This window comes from Ornithodoros turicata, chromosome 8 (genome assembly GCF_037126465.1).
Source record: "Ornithodoros turicata isolate Travis chromosome 8, ASM3712646v1, whole genome shotgun sequence".
NCBI classification, from domain to species: domain Eukaryota; kingdom Metazoa; phylum Arthropoda; class Arachnida; order Ixodida; family Argasidae; genus Ornithodoros; species Ornithodoros turicata.
This window is the reverse complement of record NC_088208.1, coordinates 14,432,869-14,460,559: the sequence shown is the minus strand read 5'-3', so window position 1 is coordinate 14,460,559 and position 27,691 is coordinate 14,432,869. Positions and strand designations below refer to the sequence as shown.

At 48.4% G+C, this 27,691-nt stretch overlaps 1 protein-coding gene across 4 annotated transcripts; it reads right to left on the bottom strand.

Annotated features, from left to right (window-relative positions):
• Nucleotides 1–59: 59 nt before the first annotated feature.
• Nucleotides 60–27,483, bottom strand: LOC135366501 (organic anion transporter 3-like). 4 transcript variants are annotated; one of them, XM_064599213.1, is made up of 11 exons: nt 26,902–27,483; nt 23,421–23,770; nt 21,719–21,822; nt 16,623–16,777; nt 14,600–14,768; nt 14,371–14,518; nt 10,927–11,012; nt 9,861–10,075; nt 6,851–7,032; nt 4,389–4,526; nt 60–126 (listed from the first exon to the last, which is right to left on the bottom strand). In XM_064599213.1, the coding sequence occupies exons 3-10, from the start codon at nt 21,754–21,756 to the stop codon at nt 4,389–4,391; spliced, it is 1,131 nt and encodes a 376-aa protein (XP_064455283.1). In that variant the 5' UTR covers nt 21,757–21,822; nt 23,421–23,770; nt 26,902–27,483; the 3' UTR covers nt 60–126. The 4 variants fall into 4 exon arrangements, with proteins under 4 accessions (XP_064455283.1, XP_064455282.1, XP_064455281.1 ...); XM_064599212.1 differs by having other exon boundaries at nt 63–126; nt 4,393–4,526; XM_064599211.1 differs by lacking the exon at nt 60–126 and adding an exon at nt 3,533–3,992 and having other exon boundaries at nt 4,393–4,526.
• Nucleotides 27,484–27,691: the final 208 nt, after the last annotated feature.

Sequence of the window (27,691 nt, the reverse complement as noted above, 5' to 3'; positions counted from 1 at the left end):
AATGCAACCAAGTTGTACTGAAACTGGACATCTCTCTGAGACAACAACTTTATTTGGAGATGGGGAGCTTCATGGCCAGGGGCGATACTCTACCCCATTGCTGGTGGTGATGCGGTGGTGGCCTCTCTGAAAATTTCAACATTACACTAGTAAAATAGAGAAATACATTGTGGGGTTAGAAATACATAGTTTGACAAAGGTCCGTAGAACAAAAAAAAAATTAGAACAAGAGAGGTCTGGCTTTCAGCAATACGGACCTGCAGATGAAAACCATGGAACTCACTCCCGCGTCCGCGACCGAGAACCGGGGTATTGGTTCTCGTAAGCATGCACTGAGCTTTTGTAATACCATGATGCAATGCTCGCGAAGAGGAGCATCTCCCAATAAGTTAGCTGCCATGTTAGATATATGGCAGGCCTACTCGAACGGGATCTCGGCGCGCCGTTCTCTTAGCAGACGAAAACACTCGGAGCCCGGCGGGAGAAAGCCCGACTTGGATTGGATTGGATTGGATACCAGAGTGCCAAAACGGACTGTCATTCACGCGGGGAAATGCCGCCGCCGAAACCACCCGACCCATCATGGCGGCTGCCAGACTTCGACGATAGGAGGAGGTATCATCGCCTCCGTACAAGTCCTTTGCTCTCCTCTGTTTCTGTCCCCCAGCTTTGCTTCTAGTCTCTCTCCTCATGATTTCTATGGGTGCGTTTTCTTATTCAACCCGAGTAGCCAGGAATTGGGTAACGACGTCAGAGCCTTTATCATCACGTGACTCCAGAGTAGCCACCTTTGACCGTAATTTTCGAACGGCTAGAGTTACTCTGCGCTCAAAATGGCGGACTGGCCTGACGGGCGAAACGATGTGGTAGTGGTGGCATACTGCCGGTTTAACAACTAACCGCACATGCGTGCACTCTAGCCGGCTGTGCTGTCTGAGGTTTTTCCTGGGTTTTCCTCAGAAGCTTTCAGACATATGTCGGCACAGTTCCCTTAGAAGTCGGCCCAGGACGCACATTCCCCCAGGGCATTAGTTGTGACGTTGCCCAAATGTGTGAGGCCGACAACGGCGAGCCCTTTCACCATCACCACCACCACCTCTTCTAGCAGATTTTATAAATGTTCAACAGTTTTTAACAAGTCCTACATTTCCAAATTGAACACCACCCAAATTGTCTGTCAACAGCACGGTTGGTAGCAGACGACCCATCGTCGTCTGCTATCTTGTGTGTGACGTCAGAACGACGAGTAGAGAAGAGTTGTCACTCCCTGGCTACTCTGGCTAATTTTCGCCGCACAGTTATGACGTCATTTCCGCTACTCTGGCTATTTTTCGCCGGCTGAAAGTAACTCGGAGTTACCAGAGTTGAATACGAAAACGCACCCTATGCAAGCAGGCAACCTCTCCTGTGCGACCAACTCACTGTCGGATGGGTTTCGGTATCTGCTTTCGGTATATCCATGCGGAGGGGTCACTGATTGGTCTGTTGAAACGATCTCCCGCGATGACTGGACGAATGGCTTGAGGAGACCAATGGGAGGGCGTTCCGCACGATCGTCCTCCGGGAGAAGGAGAGGGAAAGCGGACAGTGCGACTTCTTTATTCGCCCATAGTTCGCAAACAACGCAAGTCATGCGTCCCATTCCTTTTGTGTTGGTGTTGAGATGACGGCGTCGTCCATTGCGTGAGGAGAAATCATTGTATGTTGGTAAACGTCGTGTCTTTGATGCGAATGCCTATCAGCCGAGCCCTTACACCATTACCACCACCACCGATCAGGCCGCGCCCTGAAACTTGTCTACAGATGAACGGAGTACAAAATCGTTGTAACAGGTTTCTAATTTTTTATTGCTCAGTATATATTTCGTGGATAATGAAGCGCCTAGAACAGGGTTGCTATCCGCCCTTAAAAATACCGGCGTTACACTCTCAAAGGAGAACTTCACAGTATAACAGGATCCTATCAAACCATCATCTATAATGATATCGTTCCCGTCCCTGATTCGTTGAAAATGATATGCGTACGCTGTTTTTGTGATGCTTTGCAATTATGTTAGTTTTAAAAAAAGGGGGCTTACGCCCCTCGTTTTCCGCAAAATCATGAACCATCCCCCGATACCGAGTTTGCATTCATTTTGCGCGAGTAATGAATTAGTAGATGACAATAGCAAACCGAAACCGAAATGCGAAGAGCAGAGAACAGAGCTTCATATTATGGCGGTTCGTCCGGAGGAGCATATACCGTGACGTCACCCAGCATTGTCGTCTGCTTTGAAACCGGCCTTTTCTCTTGCCAGATGATGCCAACAGCACAGGGGTGACACAAACCCGCCATTGTTGTAACTACCCTCAAGCGGGTGCCTTTTGCAAAACTGACATCTTGTCCTGGTCGCGTCATAGAAAAACTCATTTTGAGGTCATGCGACATTATTCACATATCGTTTGGCCGCTTACCGACATATCTCCGTCGTCATAAAGCCAAGAAATGAACGTATTTTGCAGCGCAAACCGGAGGAGGAGGAGGAAGGAGGAGGAGAAGTGTCGTTGGGAGGAACCCGAGAGGTCTGCCTGCCTGATTAGGCGGCATGTTTCTCGGGAAGGGAAAGGTGGTGGAGAGGAGGAGAGGAAGGGGTGAAGGGTGAAGTGGAGGATAGCTGCGTCCATGGGCCGACTTCAGGGGAACTGTGCCTGCATACGCCTATTACACATCTGAGGGGAACCCAGGAAAAACCCCAGACGGCACAGCCGACCCGCGGATTCGAACCGCGGACCTCCCAGTCTCCAAGCGCACGCGTTACCGCTGCGCCACCGGAGCTGGTGCAGCGCAAACCAGGCGGTGCTTCTTCCGCATAATGGTACCCCATTTCTCCTTAGCTTAAATACATCGCATTGCCTCGGTGTGTCTTACCGCGCGGTCGTCATCACATCTTTGGAAGTCGTAAACAGTAGGAGGCCTTATGTGCAAAACTGTGCGTTTTACTTCTAGGTTATCGGATAAAAATAATTACCGTGATCGAAAGACACCCGAAACATCGCGCAGAAACAGCAACCATGTTCTTTACGAACGTTTTGGCCGCCGATCACGGGCGCCGCCATCTTTAAGGTCACGTGTGACGTTTGTTGTAACGTGCGACCAGGACCTGCCCAGGATGCGTTGCGTTCGCCCAGCACACGCTTTCGTCTACGGAGCAATACATTTAGTGTCATCCAGCGCCCTCTCGCTTCACGGAGGCGAAGCGCTCGCTTCCTAATAAATTCGTTCGAACAATATTTAATATTTGGGAAAATTTAATAATATTTGGAAATACACATTTCGTGCACATGTTCCTGACAACCCAAAGGCAACGGATGTACCGCAGTCTTTCTGGTGTCATTGCGGATTTTCACTTTATTAAGCGTATTTCGAACAGATACTTCAATTTTTGCTGGCTGCACATTCGAACACGGCCGTGGACGCCAGCAACTGGGTGTCAGGCAGGGCACAAGTTGCTGGCACATAGCCTCTTTCACGAAGGACGTTAAATCGAGTGTGCAGTGTGTTGAAATAACAGCCCCTTCAGCCCTCGGCCATCAGCAAAATTAGTCCACAGATGGACTACAGTGGCGTCTCTCATGATCCCAGTTTTCTGGCGACGTAAAGCAACGGAGTACCATTATATTTTAATGCCGTCAGCATTCCCCAGGTAATTACCGCTAAATCGTCACAGATTTTTTTTTCTATGCTTTTTATTCCTTGCATGGGTTGGTCTCCAACGTGTGATGTGGTGAAGTTCTCTCTCAAGATCGTACGACACTCGAGTGAAATACAACAGCACAATAAAAAAATCAGCGATACAAGCGGGAATGCACATTAACCGAACGTGAAGGGTAAGAGCATCCGCTATATACAACGCTCGTGCATCACCGCACATGGCCTTCTAGAAGATGACGTTGCATCATAACTTTGTGGTGCAGCCCGTACTTTGACTGCGACTTGTCAGACTTTGTGTCGCTCTGTAAAGTAAGATGGTCATGTGATCACTTAGAACAGAGAGCTCTAAAAGCCATGTACTGTTGGGGACACGGTTGTTTAAAATCTCCAGCCCGTGGCGGAGCGATCCCCTGTCGGCGATGTCGCACACGAAGGAACTACACCAATACCCTCCCCGAGGGGAGGCTGCGCTGAACTGCTCTCCGTAGCAGACGACGCTGAAAATGCGATGGTACTCGCTCCCTGCTCTCCGTAGCAGACGACGCTGAGAATGCGATGGTACTCGCTCCCGACAGGCGGCGCTGCGTGGCCTTACCTCGGAGACTGTAATGGTATAGTTCCTTCGTGCGCGACATCGCCGATAGGGGACTGCTCGGCCACGGGCTGGAGATTTTAGACAACCGTGTCCCCAACAGTACTCACTCTTGTTGGTTCGTGTCGAAGTTGTCTTGAAGAGCTTTCTGGAAGGTCTCCCGCGTCAACCTTGTCGCCAAAGCACACGACAGGCACAGGGCGGACGTAATTGCTTTGGACATCCACGGGAAGGTTATCAGGCCCTGAAAAGGAAAATGGCCGTGTCATGAACAGTTACATGAACACATGCCATGTCCCAGGCAGCACAATACACTAAAGGTTAGGCATGCGCGAATTTTCTTTTTTATTATTTTTTATTTTTTTTTCAGATACCGAAGCGATTCGATTTCCAAATCGAATTCCTATTGGACCATTTCCGAAACTGCACACAATGTCCTACGTTTGTCTTGCATCGAGCTACACAACGAGACGGAATGGCATTCGCAATAGACCATTTTAGAAAAGCAAGCGCCACCTGTGGTACGCAAGGGCTCATGGGAACTTAGAGCGCCTTCAAGCATTACGATATGGCCAGAGGCGGAGGCAGAAGAACAACAACATTCCCGGTGTGCGCAGCCACAGCGTCAGCCGATATGAAGCATATCCGAAGCAGACGACGGAGCAGTGTCCCTCAAAGTTCCCATGCTGCCTTGCGCCACGCGCTTGATGGCGCGCGCATCTTTTTAAAATCGTCCATTGGTGTCACTGTCGAACATGTGAAGCGTTATACAGGTACATTAGTTACATTTTTATCTATTTTTCTAGAAACTAGCGTGACATTAGATTATTTCACAAACTCGTCGCGTTTTCAACAAACCTTACTCGGCAAAAGACACGTAAGCAACCTATCTGCACCGCACTTGGCAACATGGCGACTGGGAACGAAGGTAGCCGTCCGAAAGACAGTGTATAGCCGTCCTTCCTTCCCGTCAAAAGTTATCAAACTCCTGATAAAATATCGGAGTGCAACTTTTCATTCGTACTTTAGTTTCTACTAACGGTTTATTGTTGCTGTTTTTGCTAGAGAGTTTTAGCAGACCGTTGATAAGGTGACTTAGTCGAACCGTATCAACCGGAACCAATCGGTGGATAACATTGAGTCACGCACAGACTTGTGCGTAACGCGTTACTAGTAATTGCGTTACTTGTAATCAATTACTTTTATGAGTAATTTTTAGAGTAATCAGTTACTTTACTGTCAAAGTAATTTTTAGAGTAATCAGTTACTTTACTGTCAAAGTAATTTTTAGAGTAATCAATTACTTTTCCGAGTAATCGATTACTCAGTAATTGATTACTTTTCCGGTAGAGATTAACTCATCTCTCAGATGTTCTGCCCCAAGTCAAGACCCTCGTGCAGTGAGCGGAAGTCATTGCAATAAGGTTATGGAATTTTGGGGTCTCTCTCCCTAATCTCTTACTACACCAGTGTGGTGGTACCTTTGCGGTAGCTTTGGAGGTGTAGTGAGTCATGGGAAGATCCACGCAATGCGCTTCCACAATCGGGCCAACGTCTTCCCAGGCGATAAATGCAGTAGACGTACAGATCTACTTGTCCTGCGGGTTTTTGTTTCTCGTGTTATTTCAGTTCTTCCGCTGTTGAACGATTTCTTTCTTTCTCCCCCCCTCCCCCTCTGAGGCACACAAAGACGGGTATAATTTGCGTGAATGCAGAGTAACGACCGGAGTAACGCGTTACTTTTCTACTCGTTACTCAATTACATTTGGAGTCCAGTAATTGGCAACGGTAATCAATTACTTTTTCCGTACAAGTAACGGTAACCAATTACTTTTTTCGAGTAACGGGCACAAGTCTGGTCACGACTGCGATCGGTCCCGATAGGCACGGTAACTTTATCCACGGTACACTAAAGCTCACTGCTATCTCTCAACTGCGACGGTACGCGGTCAGAGCGAGAGGTACAAGCGGATGAAGCGTACCCCGTACTTTATCGCTGGGCGAATATGTATTTCCATTTGGATCCACCGTGTGACACGAAACGAATATCAATCGGTGGAAATGACATTCAGTTTGTCGTGTGACAGGGATATAAACCTTACCATCCAAGCGCACAAAAAAAAGAAGAAAAAAAGAGAAATGGTGTAATGTTTTCATCGCGCGTCGTGCATGTAATCGACTGTGGATACGAATTGGGTTCAGCGCGCTGTTTTGAAGAAGCTTAGGGACGCAGTAGTGCCATTAAAGATTTGAATGCCACGGGATGACCACATCGTCGACCACATCGAAAAACGATTGACAAGGACTGTGTGAACTAGCGGAACTCATAGTTATCGGTATTTTAGTCCATAGTAGGGTGTAGTGTACAGTGTCACATTAAACGCTTAAACATCCATTTGGCTCTGTTGGTACATTTCCTTGACGATAAAAGCGCTAAAAAAGAGGAACGCAGATGACACACCATAGAATAGTACTTTCAACAGTTTCATTGTTGAAGTCGTAATGTCGTGTCGTCTGTGTTCGCCTTTTTTGGCGCTTTTATTGCCAAGTCACTTTAAACAAACTCACCAAGTCGTCCAAGAAGGGTGAGACGACGGTGCCCACTCTTCCAATTGTGATGCAGACGCCCAAAGCCACAGAGCGCACGATAGTTGGGTAAACCTCGCTGACATGAACGCGGATGATGACGCCGTTAGCAGAGGTGCACATCTTTCCAACGATCAGCAAGGCAAGCTTCACCCATGGGTAACCTGTGTAACAGATCAACAGTGCTGAAGAGGTCCTGTAGAATAAATTATATTCCTCGTTAACTGCTAATTAACTGTTCTTCGTAATACCGCCATCTTGATTGTTCTGACTATGGAAATCCCATGTCTCGCGTTATACCCTTGCGCGGCAGGGCTCGGTCACTTCGTAATTCACCATGATGGAATGTGCTTATAAGCTTTCTATGTCGATAGAACAATGTTCCGCCTTCATTGAGTAATTGGCGAGCACGGCATGGCGGTGCAGGTAGACAGTTATGGGGTAACACCCTGAACAAGACTACCCAGGAATCTTCAGCCCGACCTTCAACTTGTCCATGTCTCCATATTTTGACCCGTCACTCGCCACGAGCTCTTGCTCGAGAGTCTACCAACACGGCCTTGGAGCGCGCGAAATTTAAATACACCGTTAAAAACGAACTAACCGCATAGCACGCTTCTAGCCGACCATATTAGAACCGGTACCCCAACGAGCGACACCTCGGTGTCGCTCGATGGGGTCATATGTCAATATGTCATATGTGCCTCTCAAGGAATGCACGCATCATTGTATGTTTCATGTTTGGTCGACTAATAATGGACCCTCCCTGTCCCCCTCTCTTCCCTGCTGTCCTCTCTCCATCTGTCCAGGTCTCTACGTCGCTCATAGCCACAGTTGCTTCACGGCGCTAACACGAAATCAAGCAACAACAACAACAATAATAATAATACTGGACGTACTGTGTGCATCTTTCAAAAATTAAGGCAACACCACTTTTTTAACATTTAAAAATTATATCAATTTTCAGAGTTCTCATGTGTTACCACACATCCCCAATTGTTTCAGGTTTCCAGGGACTCGTAACTGGTCGTCATTGGACACTACAAAACTCATATGTGGCAGATATAGGACCTTGTATGACTACTACGTGACCTACATATAGGACCACCTATAACTACTGCATGGCCAGAATACTATCCTGTATGACTCCTTCACGGTCCTACATGATCGATGTAGGACTCCACATACTCCTACATGGCTTCGTATGGGATTCCATATTGAACAACACGGAAGTTGTATAGGCTTCCGCATAACCTTTATGAACCTTATATAATCCTATACAGTTTCATACAGGACCAATATAGATGATCCTTTACAGGAGACAAAGTGAACATACGAACTAATACACTGAAGACCACGAATAGTCGTGTCATGATGTTAAGACTATATGTGGTCTTTACTACATTGGTCCGTATGTTCGTTTTGTCGCCTACAAAGGATTTGTGTCAACCGGCCAAGTTGTACGTGCTATATGAACGACTGATTTTGTGTGTGTGTGTGTGTGTTTGTTTGTTTGTTTGTTTGTTTGTTTGTTTGTTTGTTTTTCTACAGGGCATCATCTCGCGCGGCAACGTTTTTTGCTCCCTGATTTGCTGAATATGGGGGAGTACGCCATTGTTGTGGCACTACGCGGTTCATAATCGCCACAAAAATGTCGTCACCCTCTGTTTTCGTCAAATCAAGAGAGTATATATATACGTTGTCATTCGGGCTGATGGTTGGCTAGGATAGTGCTATGCGGTGAAACTCCGCTTTTAGAGTCTATACCGACAACATATACAACGAGAATTGGCCGAGGCAGTACACAATTAGAGAGGATACCAGGGACGATTTGCATATCTGACCGGAGATCAGAAGACCCAAAATTCCTGGCGTCAGAACTTCTTCTCCTTCAGTTGTTTGAATTCGTTATAATAACGATTGCAACGTCAGAGCTCTACGAACCGTATCAGCGCTCAACTCTATGTCGCACAAGAGTTTTGGGGCACGGCGAAAGTCCGATTTCATATTGACCGCATTCGAAGCGGCTGCTGCACGTACATGACGGTATGCGCCGGAAACACCTAGCGCCGCAGGGATTTTCTCTGCAGCCCCCAAAACACCGCCGAAGATTATGCAACTTTCCATCACACATGCTTGCTATAAAGGCCACCGGGGCCCGCAAACCGGCGATACGGGTATCATCCCCTCCCTGTCTTTCTCCTTCTCTTGCTTACTCTTCTTTTCCTCTTTCTCTTTCTCGGTGTTGCTTTCCAATAGAATAGCAAGCCCATCTGGCGTCTGACTGACCTTCCCTCTCCTTTTACTATTCTAATAGACATATACCCCCTCCCCCCACAGAATTCCAACACCCTTTTGATCATGCAAGTCCTGCCCAAGTCCCTGTGTATTGCGGAGCACTTTCCAGATGGATGTCGGTATAGTTACTCCTGAGGTCTGCCCATGACTGATAGTAACCTCCTTTGTCTCGCACTCCACCCACCCACGTCTGCACATCGCTCGTAGCCACAGTTGATTCGAGGCGCTAACACCGAATAGAAAAAAAAAAAAACTTGCCTAGCAGAGCGGTACTGTGAACGGAACTGCGCACTTCAAAAGTACGTTCTCTACGGGTCGTTTGACAGCGCAGAATCTAGCCCATACACCCTGAAACTGGCTTGTACAAAGACTTCAGTGACATGCCAGGTCAAGGCTTTTGACCTCTCGTAGCTTCGAACCGGTCAACCGTCAAACACTCCTGGTCGCATTCTACCCTCATTTCAAGCTAAGGTCGCGGCGCTGCCCGCAGTCATTGTAAGGCCAACAACGTCAATATGCTTATACATCACCACGGCCGCGTGGTGTCGTGGCTACCCTCAATCGTACACTCTTTCCATCATCTGCATCCATCATTTCCTGCACCATTTCCATCATTTCCTGTTCCTGTGGGGAACACAGCGTGGAACCGCGTATATGCCGTGACCCTGCTGACTGATGGATGCTGTCGACTTACCTCTAGGCAATATAATCAGTGCGATCATCACGAGCATGATAAGGAAGAACGATCCGAGAAGCGCCAATCGTCTGCGACAGAACCTTATCAATAGCGCGTTGATGAGCTTGACAGGTAACTCGGACGCAGCAGCAACTGCGAAGCTGATGTATGGGTTGGTACCGACGGCTGCGGTGGATACTGTCATGTAGTACCATGCCATGGAGGACACTGCCCTGCAAACATGGCAACGAGGCAGCACAGCGTCATGATGGTGATAGTTTAATGACGATGGGCACGATAGCTGATGTGAATGATCGAGTATGTCATATGTCATGGGCGTGGACGTCATTCGGTTATGTGGACGAAAGACGAGATGCCCGCAGCAGCTGCCTCTGGTCGGCTTGCCATGCCTGACCGCCACTGTACGCTGCTGTCCCGTTTATCCATGGGGCTGGGGACCATCGTCTGCTCTGGATTGTCAGGCCTTCCGTTGTCTGAGCTGGCTGGGGCGTTGATGGCCACGACAGCAGCGTTGTGGCCAGAGCCGCAGTAATAGCATAAGAAAGGAGTCGCCGGTTGTGGAAATGTTCTTGTAGGGAGCATGAGGGGAACCGAGCCAGCAGCTCCACCAAACGCAACGACGCAGCGCAGCGTCATGTGCTTATCGTGTAATGATGATGATCATGATGAAGGGCATGATGATTTAATGACGATGAGTGTGCATGGCATGCGGTGGATGCGAACATATGTACAGGCTTCTTTTATTGATTAAAAATGTTTTTGTAGGCGGGTTCTATAGCCAAGCGGATATTCTATCGTTCTATAGGGTCAATCAATCATCATGCCGAACGACATCTTTCTCGCCTCTGATTCGCGAAAAGCGCATGGCATAAACCGGTTTATTGCAGTTCATATGAGTGCATTAGTGTCACAAAAAATGTAACCCTCCCGTTTTCAACAAATCTGAGGCGAGAGAAAGAGGTCATTCGGCATGATAATTGACTATAGGGCCTTGTTATGCTAAGTGTGAAGTCTTAAGAGTGTATGAGGGGCAACATGCTACACATCCGCACCACATACTTACAGTTGAAAGCTGAACACCGACGTTGTGAGCGCCCTTCGCTTAGTTGAGAAAAGGTCAATGAAGAAACCCTTTCTGGTCTCTTGCGCCTGCGTTCATCAAAAGGACGGCAAAGTGTCACGCATCACACATTGTCTATAGCATGGATGGGACCATATTATCAATATTTCTCCGAGTCGATATAATCGATATGTTTTAAAAATATTCGTATTATGAGCATCGTATCCACGGGGAAATGCATCAACATTCTTGCACATTCACACATACGAACAGATATTATTTTTTCTTCTGAGACAGATGAAGGCGGAGCAAAACACAGCTTCTCATTCGAACAGAGAGGGGACAAACGCCTTTTTGGTGACAATTATGTGTCGGGGGTGAAGAGCAGCTGGAGGCTCTCCATCTGTACAACTCAGTCTGAGCTAGAGCACTGCACGGGCTTACCCGAAAACCCGAGCCTGGCCCGGCCCGTGGGCAGGGTAAAGCTTTCTTTCGTGGGCCTGGGCTGCGCTTGGGTTTGACCATTATTGGCCGGGCTCGTTCCCGTAGATTGCCGGGCCTAGGCTGGACTCGAGGCTGTGTTACCCCTTTCTTAGTTAGCCACGGTCAAATTGTGAAGTGAACCGGGCGGGGCGGGGCCGGGTATAGCCTATACATGGGCCAAGAAACTTAGAACCCGTGACCGGGCCCGGGCTGGGCAGCCATCGGGCCGGGCACGGGCGGGTAAATCAAAGGAAGGCTCTGCTCTGGCCGGGCTTGGGCCTACAAATACGGCCCGTGCAGTACTCTTGCCTGGGCCTCTGGCGCCATACAACCTGACTGGAAGCATGCTAGGGTGATACCTGTCCTGAACAAGGGGAGAGACCTCCCGCGCAGTTGTCCTCCTACCGTACTATCGCTTTAACCTCATGTGTCGGCAAGCTATGAGAACGGATAATCCACAAGAGGCTGTGCAGGGCCTTGAACGCAACAATCACTTCCCTAAACACATTACAGCTTTTCGAAAGGGTTTGTCCGCTTCTGACGCCATTCCTGAAGTGACTACATCGCTCAAAGAAGCGAGGAAATCAAATGCATTTGCCCTCTTATTGTTCCTGGCTGTGAAGAATTTCTATGGCTCTGTAACTCACGCGGCATGTTTGGCTGCAACACAAGGTGCTTGTATCAAGAGCCTCCTGCTGAGATACCTCTGGGACTTCCTATCAGCCCGTACGTTCGATGTGTGTGTCAATGGCTGCTTCAGCTCCCACAAAACGTTCGAGCGCGGTGTCCCACAGGGAAGTTTTTCTGTTGCCCACGCTAGTCAAACTGATTATGGCCGGTGTCCCCCAAAGGACCTACACAATGGCAGGCTCATGAGCAAATTCGTCGAGCAGGAATAAGCACGCCATCGGAATACCTAACATCTCTGGACTTACCCAGACTTACCTGGTAGCCGAGGAAAAGCATGTTAATATTCATTCCGAGCTTAGGGGACCCTTGTACTTGGACAACTTGGCGACGTCCGGAAGCAAGCACTCCCCTCGCCCGCCTCCGCTCTGCCCTCGGGAGGAAGTCGCACACGTCCCTTGGCCATTTGGCCAGCGTATACGCTACTAGCCGCTACTAGCTCCGTGGCCCTCAGCCAGAGCCGGCCTCAACATCCCGGTGAACCACCTTCGGCGCCATGGCGGGAGTTTCTACCAGCTGCGACGCTCTACGTTCCAGGTATTCACAAAAGGAGGCAATGTAGCCCCCTGGTCGCTAGGGTGACGGCTGAGAACCTGATAAGCGATGTCTACCGCTCATACGCTCCAGTATTCTCAGGTGGTTCTATTGACGACCGTACCAAAAGTGCTACTTGCGCGTTCTACATTCCATGGCAGTGAACGTGGCCTGGCAAGGGAGAACATTGCGTTACCTGATATCCTTTACAACTGATGAACTCCTGGCTCTACTGCACGCAGCAGCTGCGGTCCAGGTGCGAATGTTCGCCAGGGCAGTCCTACTGATTTACTCGAGAAGCGCCCTATGGGACGTGATGAACACCTTGTGTGACAACATCTTAGCACGAAGCGTCAGAATATCGTGCGCTCAGCATACACAAACCGGACGAGATATCGCCTTCCAATGGATCCCGTCCCACGTCGGTACCGGCGGCAACGAAAGGGCGGATCAGCTAGCGTCCTCGGCACACCTGAACTGTGGTCCTTGTTTACCAACTCTGGACGACACCGACAGGCACATGGCGGTTCAACAGCTTGTTCAACTGCGCCACCCTGGGATACAGGACATCATCCACCATCGTCACCCCCTTCTTACAATTGAAAACCTCCCTCGAGGCATACAGACAATGCCGCATAAGCTAGGCACAGGATCTGCGTTCACCAACTCTCAACTATTCAAGATCGGCTCTAGGGGTGATGCCTGTTGTGGTCAATGTCAACAACCTGAAATAATCGAGGACGTCCTGCGAGACTGTCGAGCATACCGTTCTGCGCGTGAAGCACATCTCCCTCACTTGAGCTCTTGCACGCTAGCGGACATTCTCTTCCCCGGTGGTTCTTATGCCGAACGTTCCGCTAATGCAAGAAACCTTGTTCTCTTTCTCCAGGAGGCGAGTCTTGCTCAACGACCCCTCTAACACTTTGCACTCCCCGACGAACTCACGCACCTTCTACGCATCTCCACCCTTCGTCCTCAATCCGTCTTTGTTTTTGGCTATAGTCGTGACGACGCCCACTTCTGTGTTGCCAACAACGGCGAGCCGATCCTGTCGTTACCATCGCCCCTTGTGGCAATTTTCATACATCCGAATTGCCCCCAAATGGCCTCTTAGCCAACCATAATTCCAAGTGGCATCGTTCTTTCTCCTGATTTGCTGGAAAACGGGAGGGCGTACACCATTTTTGTTGCGTTACGCGTCAGACGCTTTCAGACATATGTCGGCACAGTTCCCTTAGAAGTCGGCCCAGGACGCACATTCCCCTAGGGCGTGAGTCGTTGCCCACATACGTGAGGCCGACAACGGCAAGCCCTATCACCACCACCACCACCACCTTTGTTGCGTTACGCAGTTCATAATTGACACAAGAACGGCGTACGCCCCCTTTTTCATCCAATCGGATGAAAACGCCTGATTAAATGCAGTCCACTGCATGAAAGCTTGTGTAATAAACAACAACAACAACAATAAATGAAGAAGTGATGATGACATAGGATGCCAATAAACAAATGAAAGCTTCACTGCGTGTATTTCATCGTGCTTGTGCATCATGGACGCTGACTGCCCATTGGATTTACCTCAGCTCTCATCAAATCAAGGGAGATAACGTTGTCATTCAGGATTATGGTTAGCTAGGAGCGTGATATGTGGTGAACCTCTGTTTTTAGAGTGGGGAAGCGATCACCCTGTGTGCAAGGCAGCAATCTGCTATATAGAAAGACTATCACGCATTTTGCACTCACTTTTCCCGCTTTCTCCCGCGCGTTTTCAATGACCTCCTCAACGCTTTCCTTTGGGCTGTTGTTGCACTTGGCCAACCTCATGAGATTCTTTCGGGCAGCGTCGTATTCACCATTCGCTAACTGCCATCGTGGAGACTCTGGAAGAAATCTGCACGGGCGTATCACAACGCGGAAGCTGTAGATAATCGATCGACCATTTTGGCACGATAATGTGTTTAGCTATACGTACATCCAGACGAGGAACATAACACCGAGAGGGACGCAGGCGTAGAGTTGCAAGGCTTGCCAGTCCTTCGCTATGTAGGCCACTCCGGGCAGAGCCAACATGCCCAGGCTCCATCCTATACCCAGGGAAATTGTAGGTAGGTATCGGAACCGGGGCGATACCGTCTCCATCACTGGGACGAGTAAAAGGCGTGTCAAACTCTTCTACGTACAACATCTATACATCGCTCAACCTCTACTTATCGTATATCGATGGAGCAAATGGCAGATCTCGAGCAATTTTTTTCCTCCCTCCCGAAGACTTTACGTTCCACTGGTCGATTCGGATCGGTCTCGCGTGTTCCGTCCAGATCAACTCAACACTCCACGACGGAGCGCTTCTTCTTTTAATTGATTTGCAAAGGTCGGACTGAGCCGGAACTTCAACGATACTGGGGTAGCCAGTCCTATCTTGTCGCGACCACGACCTACTAGATTATAACGACCATGTGATAATCGGCAAACCCAATGAGGAGCCCGTCCGCATGATCCGCTAGGGGCGCTACTCATCGGCCCGCGAGATCTGCATCACGATTGGACAATGGAAATTTGAATTTTGAACGCGCAGAAGCGGACCTCCGACTACCCCAGGGCGTGAGTCGTGACGTTGCCCACATACGTGAGGCCGACAACGGCAAGCCCTATCACCACCACCACCACCACCACCGACTACCGTAGCAGACGACAGCAACAGCAGCTCTTATGAAAACGCGTAGAATGATGATGATAATCAACTTTAGAAAGAAGCATCTCCCGTGGGACATCCACCGCTTGTGCAAAAGTACTAAGGTAAGCTTAAGTACAAAGTATTGCAGAAATTGAGGAAGCAATAACCGGGCCGATGAGTAGTGCCACCGCTAGCTTCCAAATGCGGCGCTGGGAAGTGGTGCCTATGACATGGTCGTTATAATCTAGTAGATCGTGGTCGCGACATAAGTCTCGTTTTTTTTGTTGTTTCTATCACCATTACCAACGTGAAAAGATCAACGCGGTCATCTCCTCCAGATCTTGTGAAGCCGAGCACAAACGGGAGCGCCGGAACGACTCGCTGAGTTTACCGGATGGGGGGTTTGCAGAATCGTTTATTTGTAGCAGACTCAGGTGCCCGCTCCAGATCAACGAGCGGAACTCCCCATTGCCAGCCCACGCGTCCGCTGTACGACAAGGGGAAATCTGATCAGGCGAAATCCGACTCCTGGGAAGACCTTCGCAACACCCACACCATTCCACATCCAGCCATTCCACAACCTGAAAGCACCCGTGCTAACCAGAAACAGGTGTTTGATTGGCCCTTTCGGTGGTCTGCTACCGGCGATATCTGCTCTCCAAGGACCATAGGAGTCTTAAAAAGAGATTTCTTTGCGCGGTGATATGAACCTTGCGTTTATTTTGTCTTCCGCTGCCCCTCGCTGCCATTCAGAAAACGCTTCACGCTGGCAGGACTTTATATTCCGTCCCGAGCGCGCTACGATTTATCGTCATACGTGTACTTGTGCGTGTCCTATAAGTTAGAGTCACCAAATTGGAAGCAGAGTAGCGCCACTGAGCCACGCCGGCGAGCGAGCCCGCCATCTTGAGTCAAGGAGCGGCTGGCTGCGTCGCCTATAGAAATATGGGACTCCTACTCCCCCTTCTCTGGTGGAGAACGACGCTGAAGTAGTGGACGCGCAGTCGAGCTATAGAGGTTAGTGTCGAGCCGGCTCGCAACCCAATAAACCGGTTTTGCATGGAGGTGACCCAACACGGGCGGCTAGTTCTTGGAAGGAGAAACCACGTGACACGATTGGCCCAATCGCAGACACCGAACGGCGGCTCCGGCGCGGAAAAAGCAATGCGATACTCTGTACCCCTATTTAGTGAATCTACTATAAGTGAGGCGCCTTTCAATTCAACTTTGACGTCACCCTTTGAGTGTGACTAACTTAAGCGGCTCACATGTACGAAAGCGCCGCTTTATATTTGTGCACATATGCACAGTGATGTCATACCAAGAGCATCCGTGACGTCTCGAAAGGCACTAACTCCGAATGCAAGGGTTACTCTGGCCACGGTGTAGATGATAAAAGTGGGCGAAAAGGCTGCCCAAGCCCCCGACGCAGCCGTTGCTAGGATTCCCGCCAGTATCGTCCGCCTCCGACCAAACCTGTGCAACAGAAAATGTCTCGTTTATTTTACCGTTCGTTCCTGGAATGAACATCACCACATGGCACGCTCCTAGCAGGGTGTCTACTAAACTGCAGCCTTCAAATTTCCTGACTTTTTCAGGTTTTCACTGACTATTTCAAGCGAATTCCCTGACAAAAACAAAAGGGAACTTAGTGCCTGCTCGTACGTTTTGATACCAGATCCAACATAAAACGGACCATTTATTAAGTATTAGTGAAGCTACCCTACTTTTCTGCGTCAGAGCTTGTCATACTGGTGAACTGCTACTCGCAGTAACGTTGTTGCGGCATCGCCTCTCATCCACCGGTCGGCACTGGCGATTCGCCGCGCATCATCACGGCACTTGTCTGCGATTTTCCCTGACTTCAGCTGCTTTTTAGCCAAATTCCCTGACAATTCCCTGACTATTCCCTGACTTTTCCAGTCACATCAAAATTCCCTGACTATTCCCTGTTTTCCAGGTTTTCCAGGTTGGTAGACACCCTGTCCTAGTCAATCATCATCCAGAATGACACCGTTCTTTCCCGTGAATTGCTGAAAACGGGGACGTACGCCTTTTTTGTGCCGTTGTGCAGTTCGTAATTAACACGAAAATGGCGTACTCCTCCCGTTTTTCAGCAAGCTTCATCCGGTTTAGTCGCTTCGTCGTCGTTAAGTAATGAAGGTTGAAAATGGCGAGAGAACGCTGTCGTTCAGGACATAGAAATCTTACGGAGAGAGGCTAGAAGGGAAGGCGGGAGGAGGATTGAAGGAGAGCAAACGACTTGAACGGAGCTCTTCCCTCTCTCAGTGTATGCGCTCGGAGGCAGCCATATTGAATCAGCCGTCGCGTATTTCTAGCCCGTGAAAGCAGCCACAGTTCCGAAACCTGTTGCAACACTTGCTCGGTTGCTCCTCTGCTTCCGTCGGCTACGTATTTTGTCAGTGTCCGCCCCTATCCAGGCTTGTAGTCAAGGCTGGTTGAGGCAGCGGCGGAGATGGCGTCCCCATGTGGCGTCCGTGTCGCGTCTTTGTTTCTTCGTGTGTGTATGTGTGTGTGTTTTCATATATCTTACGGTTTCATGGGTTCTTGGCTGTATGTTACTTTTCGAAAAACATTTTTGGCGTTGTGTTTGCTGCATGCTTACTGGATTCCTTTGTTTACATGCGCCGCGGCAACAGTAGCTGATTCAATATGGCGCTCCCCTCGCCCGTACGTCCCAGTTTCGGAGGTTTCCTTCTAGCATACTCCTTAAGATTTCTATGGTTCAGGATGATGGTTGGCTCAGAGCGTGCTATGCGGTGAAGTTCACTTTGCCGACAACGGCGAGCCCTCTCGCCATCACGACCACCACCATTTTTTAAGAGTGTTGATTTTCTTGAGACGCTAAGTTACAGATGTGGCACGGTTCCATTGACGCACGACCTCCCCCTGCGATAGCAGTGACATTGCACGCCTGAGCGTACCGCGTAATGTCTGGTTTACACTGCCACTTCTCTCCGTTGCGGCAGACATGTGCAAGATACTCAAAAATGTATTTAAGATAAGATAATAAATACTAACGTTAGGATGTAATTAAGATAGAGTATAAATACATGAAAATTAAAGTAATTAAGATAGAGTACAAAATACTTCAAAAAGTATTTGAAATACAGTTAAGATACTATTTATCCTTGAACGCAAAAAGTCACCGGTCACTGGTCAATGCGGCAAATCGTCGCTATGTGACATGAATCACTAAAACTCTGCGCACTAGCGGAAGCCGCCGCTGTGTGGCAGGAGTCATCTAAACACAAGTCCCAAAAAGATGACAAAGAGATACCACATAACTCCAATAAGTATATGTGACCCAGAACAAAGCAAAATTTTAGCAGGTCCCCGCTCTGCGAGGTCAGAATTCGGCGTCAGCGCGTCAGGGTACACATAATAGAACCCTCACTGGCAGAGGATTAAGACACACGGGGCAGGATCTCTAAATGCAGACTTCCAAGAAGGGCCAATGTCCAGGTCAAGTCCGGGGGACTCCGGAAATTTCCACTGAACAAGCAAGATAATGGAAAGACGAGACACAGCAAGTTTGAGAGGGAGATCCAAAATATGTAATTAGAGTATTGAGTATAAAATACCATAAAATGTATTTGAAATAGAGTACAAATACACAAAACAAAAAGTATTGAGTAGAATACCAAAATACCGCAAATTGTATTTAAAATACGGTATTTTAAATACAATACTCCAAATACGTCCAAGTCTGCGTTGCGGGTACGGTGCAGATTGAGCGTGGATGTGGTTGTCGTACGACACGGTGTTCAGACATGCGTTCTTGATACGGAAAGCGTCTGTGTTTGACCAATCATGCCGCCACTCTTTCTACTCCTACACGCTAAGAAAAAAAAAAGGAGTAAAACAGGGAGCAATTGCAGCTTCTACTCCTCTAGACTGCAATTACTCCCCATTTTAGTCCCCTAACCCGACATTTACTCCCCAGGACTGCAAATTGTCACTGAACTTCGCGAATGGTTTCCTGAATGCAACAGTCTAAGTAAATCTGTGCCCTTGGTCAATTTGAGCGGCATAAGGCTGTATAACCCAGCCAACGTAGCAATTTTCCAGCCACACAGAGTAAGAAAGAGTTAGCGCATCTTTCTTCGCAAATTATGCCCTATGTATGGCGCAAGATTTTATGTCACTCGATATATCACGGTTTGCTTCAAAGTATTTTCATGCAAGCACAAGAATTATGTACTTGGGACTCTTACAACAGCGCGCGAAATGCAGTCTCCACTCTGTGACATTCATTTACTCCCGTGCATTTACTCCCGAAAGGGACTATTTTTTGTGGCAATGCATTTAGTCCCCAAAAGGAGTAAAAGTACGCCTTTTTTTTAGAGTGTATCTATCCATCTGTCTATTCATCTATCTCAACTCTCCAAAGCGCCTTCGCTCATTGGTCAGCTGCGTAGCCGGAGATAATCCGTACCGCGTGGAATTCGGTCGAGCAAAACACTTGCGGTGCGTATGCTTTTCGGTTCGCCGCGCCGCATTCGTACCGCGTGAAAATGCAACAGTGTGAACCAGGCATAAGGCAAGCAGTTCCATCACTACCACCCCCACCACGACAACCACTACCACCTGTTTTAAGATGGTAGATATCTAGTTTCATTTCCTCTCACTCCGTAGATTCCAATGGATCTGATTTGCCTGTGTGAAAAACATGGGCAAGACAGGCGGTAGCGGTAAATGGGCCTTGCAGGGAAACAACGGACATAGCAGTCAATGGACATACCAGGAACAGGCAGGCTAGCTGGTGTTGAGTTGATGGTAACATTACCTTGAGTTCGAACCAGGCTTCATTTGTTTCTGACATTATTAGCGTGTTCACCAAGCCTATTGTCCAGGCAACGGACACTCTGGTCAATGTAGGAATCCCCACACCGAAGGTGTATACGGTACCCGCACGACTTTTTGCGGTCTAAGAACTTTTTTACGTGGGATGTGGTGCACCGCTGGCTTTGACCACATTTCATGAAGGGTGTGAGGGAGGACAGCTTGTTGTGAACAGAGTAGGCTACTCTGATTCCTTGCGAGGTTACAAATTTTCCTAAGGCATGTGAAATACCGTGGTAAAAGCGTAGGACAACGCGGCGGTTCACTGAGAGTTCAAGGTTCACGGGTTTTGGGGGAATGAGGAGATTTTGCAGGTGTGTATATTGCATCCGACTGGAAGCCGGTTCCTTGGGGCGGCCGTTTGAGAGGACTTCTGAAGTAAAGACCAATTCAGGACACGTCCTTTGAGCACAGACCATGAGTTCAGTTGCGGAGTCTGAATGTGAGGCTAAACTAACTCTATCATCAACGTATCGTCGAATAGGAGCTGCAGGTCCCCCAAGGTCGCCATTTTCCCATGTATTTGTTCCTATCCCGATGCGTGCAATGCCGGAGGCCGCCCTTAGATACCCCATTGTTACCAGACGTTGGCTTGCGTGGATTGTAGCGCGCTAAAGATCCAGTTGAAGCACAAACCAAGCCAGGTCAAGTCACCGAAGGAGAAATGGACGACTGCAGCGCCTGCGGCTCCTGGTACGACAGGTACGCTATGTGATGCACGCAGCCGTGCACTAGATCCTTCCGATCGCTCAACACGTTTAAAAACGGACCAAAAAGTGAAACACGACAGAGAAAGTTGTTATACGCGTTTTATTTGAACATATAAAGACTAAATTCATTCGCAGAAACAACATAAACATTTTGCCGCTAAACTTAGCGCGCCGAAGTGATCCGGAACGGCAACAGTGGGGTATCTAGTGGCGGCCTTCTTCGTTGCACGGTTTTCCGAGGTGAGTTTGGGGGACCTGAGGAGCTGTGCTAAGACGTGATTTGAAAAAGGAGGATAGTGATTTGTCAAGTGCGGAGAGGTAAATTGAGCTTGCGTCAGACAGCAGGACCAATGCAAATTCCCCTCGACTGCATGGAAGGACTATCGTTGAAACTGACAACTGCAGAGGAAAGGTAAAGTTTGGCAAGTGCGAGAAAATAGGAAAGTGGGATCCCTGCATTTGTTTGAAAACAAATTAAATTATTCTTCGTGATCTCCCTCAATCTGGAAAATAGGATTGCGGTGTCGATGGAGAAGTAGAGGTCGTTGATATCAAGTGACATACAGCGGAAAGTCTGTGTGCGATAAGGCACAATGTCATCAAGGAGATTGTCAGAAATTCGACTACCGGCGGAGTCTGGCATAAATACGTACTTCAACGAATTTTCATTATAGTCGGAGATAACTTTCTGCCAAGTGGCGTTCTCACATGGTTACGCACCATCGCATATAACTAAAAAAAGTTATGAGCATATTAGAAACGTGTCGTACAGTCATGCGGGCGATATCCTTGAACTGCCTATATTATGTCTACTGTGGCCACTGAAAAATGCAGAGTTTACCAGTCTGAACAGTGTCCTGCGATGAATGTCCCGAACATAAGGCCTGCCAGATAAAGACTTTGGCTGAGGGACAGCTTCCGGGACTGGTCACACACGACGTCCCACTGAAAAAAAAAGAAAAAAGAAGAACAAGGAAAGCCGTTACTTCCACATGACTCAACCGTTGTGTCCTGCATTTATTGTACTCTACTAATAGCAATATATGCCATGGTGTATATTGACACGTAAAACGAGCCGTTCTCCACATCCCGTGGTTCCTGAGGTGCGCTGAACTTACGCTCTTACCTGTTGGGACAAAAGTTTACGGAACACGCGAGCGGCGTACTTTTTATTCGGTGCGACACCCTAGCTGCCGTCGGAAGCGGGCGAGTTCACTGCTTCGGAGGGCTGGAAGCGTGCGCTGTTACCGACACACAGCGGTAGCTTCCACTTCCCAGACACACCCAAGCCCCCAAGCGGCACCGGAGTTACCACTGTGTGTCGGTAACAGCGCACCCTTCCACCCCTCCGAAAAGAGTGAACTCATCCACTTCCGGCGGCCGCTAGAGTGTCGCACCAAAGAAAAAGTACGCCGCTCGCGTGTTCCGTGAACTTTTGTCCCAACCTGTACTAGAGGCAATCTTTACGCCCCTCGCATATCTATCGCCTTCTCGTGCAAGCGAGTCCGTAATAACTGTGGCCGTGGTACACTAATCCGTCGCAACCACGTGGTTTGCCACGTGGGTTGATGGATCGTGACGTTAAAATGACGTGTGGCTGCTGTTGGCAGGACACTGCAGGGCGGGACATGATCTGGAAAGAGTACAGTGAATATTTTGTCGGCATAGAGCCATAATTTATTTTTAGTGCCAATAATTTTTGGAAACGCTTCACCGCCGTGAACGTAGAACAATGCATCTACAAAAAGCACATCTTGCATACCTGTTTAGTGCACCTTTAAAGTAACCGCCAAGGCTGTTACACTATATGTGGGAGTACATTTACATGTAACACGAGTTCACCTGCAGATCTGTGGTTACATTCCGCACGCACGGCAGTGTGGGACTGCGGATAACGACCACCTGCAGTTCCTTAAAGTGCCACTACGATCTAAATCTCGTGCCGTCAGAATCCTGCCAAATTTATGTTACTGAAGTTCTCTTGTCTCACTTTACATTCCTGCAGAATATTTTGGCTCTACGTAACGCGAAAGCCAGAGAACTTTTTTTAAAAAACTGTGACGTCATGTTAGGCTCCAACGGAGCGCCCGGCTCTCATCTGGCAACGTCGTTGCCCTTCGCGTATTCCATGGGGCTCACTTTTTGCACTCCGTTAGCGGAGCCCCACGTTATATATTATTCGACCGCTCCGATCTTCCAGAAAACACAAAGGAGGGAGAAGTCCTCTCCCAAGGAGACAAGTGCCCTCCCCAGAACATGACATCATTGCAATTTGCGGGCTTATGATTACGTCACTCTCTCGTCACGTCATCGCAACTTGTGGAGGCTCAGCAGATTTTCAAAAATTGACAGAAATGCACAGCGCTCGTAAACAGGATAGAAATTTCGCGTGTAGAATCCTTGAGGCACCTTGTTTTCATGGGCTATAGAATAAAACAAACGCTGTTTTCCGAGTCCCGAGTGGCACTTTAACAAAGGTTAGCAAAACTTTCTATTGTCAGATAAGACGCCACAGTAAACGTACGTGGCGTGCAGCAATGTACCTCTTCAGCGACAGTGCGGCCGTAAACACTTCTGTCGTAAGTCCAGGACTGGCAGGGTTCAAGCTCGTTTGTATCTTTGTAGCTACCGTTGCAGTCGGGCACATAATAGCACTGGCTCGGGAGCAACTTGTCTCCTACGGCGAGGCTCTAGTTGAACCACATGGTCGAGGAATTGGTGCAAGAGTAGTCCAGGTTCCTGGGTGCCACGAATACGGGCATCATCATGTTGAATGTGGCGGGAAATCCTCGGAGTAAGGCGATGAGGTTGAGGAAAAGATGCCATCGGCAGAGTTTGTCCAGAAGGTCGTCGAGCGTCGCGGCCATGTTGCCGATGTATTTTGCCTTGTCCTCTGTATACATAATGATAAAAACATGTATTTTGCCTTGTCCTCTGTATGCATAATGATAAAAACATGTATTTTGCCTTGTCCAGTGCCAGCCCTGGGCAAGGGCAATAAAGCGTACAAACGAACTGCAGGTTTTCAACTAACAGAAGCTTATTTGTTCTACAGGCTTAAATACAAAGCAAGTTGGTATACAAAAGCTAGATACAAGGAAGTTCACACCAAAACCTTATCACGATACGAAAAGGAAAAAAAAAATACTATAGATACACAACACACGCGGGTTGCGATCCGGGGGCGTCCAAAGATATTCCATCTCGGTTGATAAGAGAGCCAAAGAAGGGGTGCTCAAACAGCGATCTTCTTCCGATGTTGTGATCAAAGGGACTATGAAATTTCCCGAACCCCCATACTTTTTTTCGATGGAAACTGTTCTTCCCGCAGAGAAACTAATATGCCACAATTTTTTCCGGACGAAATCGCTCCACTCTGCGAGGAGCGCGCGCTGGAAATGTCTCTTCCGCGTTCCTCCTCTCCCGCGCATATTTCCCTGCCGATGGTGTAACTGTACGGACCGCACTTCGGTTCCCCGTTACGTCACCGGTGTTGCACAATGGCAAGTAATGCCGCGAGCTCGCGCTGTGGCTGCCGCCACTGCCGAAATCTGCCGATCGCGCGAAAGCTGCTGTCATGGAGATTTCCACTCCCGATGAACGCATACGCCGGATCCTACGGCGCATGCTCCTGGCGGGATTCCTCGGCTCGGCAACACGTCACGATGACGTGTTGCTGAGCCGGCCGTGGTCGCGTCAAGTTACCCGTTGTGTCTCCGCTCGGCAGCTCGCCACGGCGTGGCGCGAGCTGTCCTCCCTTCGCCGCTCCGTTTAAATTCGCTCCCGAGAAATCCGCTCGCGCGACGAAAGTAAAATTTCGGTTCTAGACTCAGAAAAATGTCTTCTTTCGAACGAAACGAAGAAAAAAATCGTTTCATAGTCCCTTTAAGAGAGCCTCTAGATCTTCTGTAGCAGCGCGCGCCCTTCGAAGCACCCTCAATTGTAGTATCACTGAATAGCGGGGAGCACCCACGAGTCCTGGAGTCAAGAGCCAGGTGTCCTGACGGAGTGGTGCTCCAGACCAACGTCATATGTTTTAAGTATCGTGTTGATACAGCGCCCGGTCTGGCCTATACAGGGTATCCCAGTAAATGTGTCACTGAATAATAGTAAATAAAAAAAAACTACACCACCTAGAATCATGCGGTCAACGGCATTATTTGCCGGCAGAATGCGGTACGTCACATTCTGCCTGCATCCAAGGGAGGCATTCTTGTCCGAAATCTGGCAGCCTTGTTTTGCAGTTTACAGGTTAGTCATGCAGATGATCTGACCATGCAGATTTCAATCATTGATATAACTGCAGCAACATGTTTTTATCGCAACAGCTCTCTCAGTTAACACCCCCAAAAGCATATTTGAAGCGTCTTACCAACAAGGCAGGCAAATTGTTAGATTTGTTTCTTTTTCACTATTTACTTCATAATGATGACCGAAACATGGTATACGGAAAATATTAGCCCAATCCACACAGATGGTTACAAAATATTTTATACGTGCAGAACCAAAAAAAACGACGTGGCGGTGTCGTCGTTTATGTTCAACGAAATCTACTTTACGAAATTGTGTCAGAGCTCACAGCATGTACATCGGACATTGAAATTCTATGAAATGATAACGACCCATCGTCGCCACAGTATACAGGCATCCAAACGGTTAATTTAGTAGCTACCTTGCGTACGTGGACCAATTGAACCTATGTATGCAATAAGGGGATAAGTCGAAAAATCCCAAAATGAGAAAAGGGGCCTGATATGATTGTCCGTCCCATTGACACACATGCATTTCCCGTTTTTTACCATGCTGTAGCGGGCCAACAAATCCCAATAAGGTCCTACGTTTTCATTGGCAGGTGCATACTGGTATGTAGATGTCATTGCAACAAAAATAGTAAAAAGAGGATAAGTCGACTTATCCCCTTATTGCATACAGGGGTTCAATTATTGTACTTTATAAAATTAAATAGATATGTCTATGCCTTGGTGGCGATCTCAATGTGAATATCCTAGAACGTTCAACGCGTGAAAGAGATTTTGCTATATCGCTAAAATCCCATGCCGTTAGAAATGTAATAACCGAACCAACACCCGTGACACTATACAGATATCCACTCTTATTGATTTAGTAACAACAAACTGTCATGAGTCCAAACTAAAGCTGACATTGAGACATAAGCGATCACCTATCAATATTCGCTTTCGTGACATGAATATGCATACATTAAAAAGGTTGGGAAGAGGATAAAATATATTATTACCGATATATCGATGCCCTTAGGCTCGAGAGATTTTGAAATGTAGTGCTGCAAACAAATTGGTCATTTGTCTATGAAGAAAATAACGTAACCAGTACCCGTACCTGTAATAGTCGCAACTGGTACAGGCAAAGTATTTCGTAAAAGTTATATGCAGTATAAACGTATATGTTATCAAGTGATAGGAATATGCATAAGTTGATGTGCACGTCCACGTTTTCCACTTTTTTGCGTATTTCGTAATATTTGTATTTTTTTTTTTTTTTTGCCTATAGCTGAGGAACCATGGCTATGGCTGGGGCTCGTCAAGACACAATGTGTGGGTTTTCTTCCCCCCCCCCCCCCCCCGTTCCCTGGGTTTACTGCCGTAAATCGAATAAATTAATAAATGAAAAATAAAAAACGCACGGTTAGAGAACAGTTACCGCTAATGAACTTGGACTACATTTGTCGGTGGGCGGCCACTGTACTTTATGCCTATGGGAAAGCAGAAAGACACAGGAACTCCTGCTCTGACGACACGTGTACATGTATTTCTATGTATGTATGTGTACGAAAAGTTGACCGTCTACTGCAGGGCTCTAGTTCAGGGCAAAAAAAAAAAAAAAGAAGAAAACGTGAATAAGGAGAAGCGCATGGCACGTTCTGTTTTTCACTGAACGGGACATCTCCGTTTGCGGAGTGCGGCCCTCCTGCGCTCCTAACCCACAAGACACTGGCGAATTAAACATTTGTATATTGCACTCAAGTCCAGGGAATACTGTGCTTACCTGAAGCGACGTTTCTGTCGTTCCGTACGGAGAAGCAAAGCTATAGTCGCGGACAAGAGCCGCGGTTACATGAGTGTGACAGGAACGCGTCGCACGGAGCTATCAAGCCCCCTCGCACTCATCTGATCAGCAGATTGGTTAACTTGGCCCTGTTTGAGCGGATTTCTTGCGGTAAGTCGATACGACAACCTCCTGTCGAGGAGGAGTGGAGGAGGAGTGTCGTTGGGAGGAACCCGAGAGGTCTGCCTGCCTGATTAGGCGGCATGTTTCTCGGGAAGGGAAAGGTGGTGGAGAGGAGGAGAGGAAAGGGTGAAGTGGAAGACCGAGCGGAATTCGCTCGGGGGGAGGATAGCTGCGTCCATGGGCCGACTTCAGGGGAACTGTGCCGGCATACGCCTATTACACATCTGAGGGAAACCCAGGAAAAACCCCAGACGGCACAGCCGGCCCGCGGATTCGAACCGCGGACCTCCCAGTCTCCAAGCGCACGCGTTACCGCTGCGCCACCGGAGCTGGTAAACCTCCTGTCGCATTCATGTAAACGCTGCTTCTGTCGCACACGCGAGGCTCTTCTCAACTCAGACCCTGCTGTAAACCTATACTTGAGAGATAGCGGCATCTCTATCGGGCGATCTTTGCTCCCGCTTATCTTTTTCTTATAGAACCCAGGCAGTATAGACCCTCGACCCACATTCGTGGCGTAAGCGGGGTGCGACCCGATCGACATTAGGCGCGTTTACATGAAGGCAACAAAGGACGACCTAGCCAGATAGGTCGACCTCCCTTCTTC

Bases quoted from the DNA above. Each gene is read 5' to 3' on its own strand.
- LOC135366501 (XM_064599211.1), bottom strand. From the start codon at position 21,756: ATGTTCGGGACATTCATCGCAGGACACTGTTCAGACTG. The intron at 14,519-14,599 runs GTACGTATAGCT...ACGCCCGTGCAG, and splicing joins GTTATGTTCCTCGTCTGGAT to ATTTCTTCCAGAGTCTCCAC. The intron at 11,013-14,370 runs GTGAGTGCAAAA...TGATGAACGCAG, and splicing joins CGCGGGAGAAAGCGGGAAAA to GCGCAAGAGACCAGAAAGGG.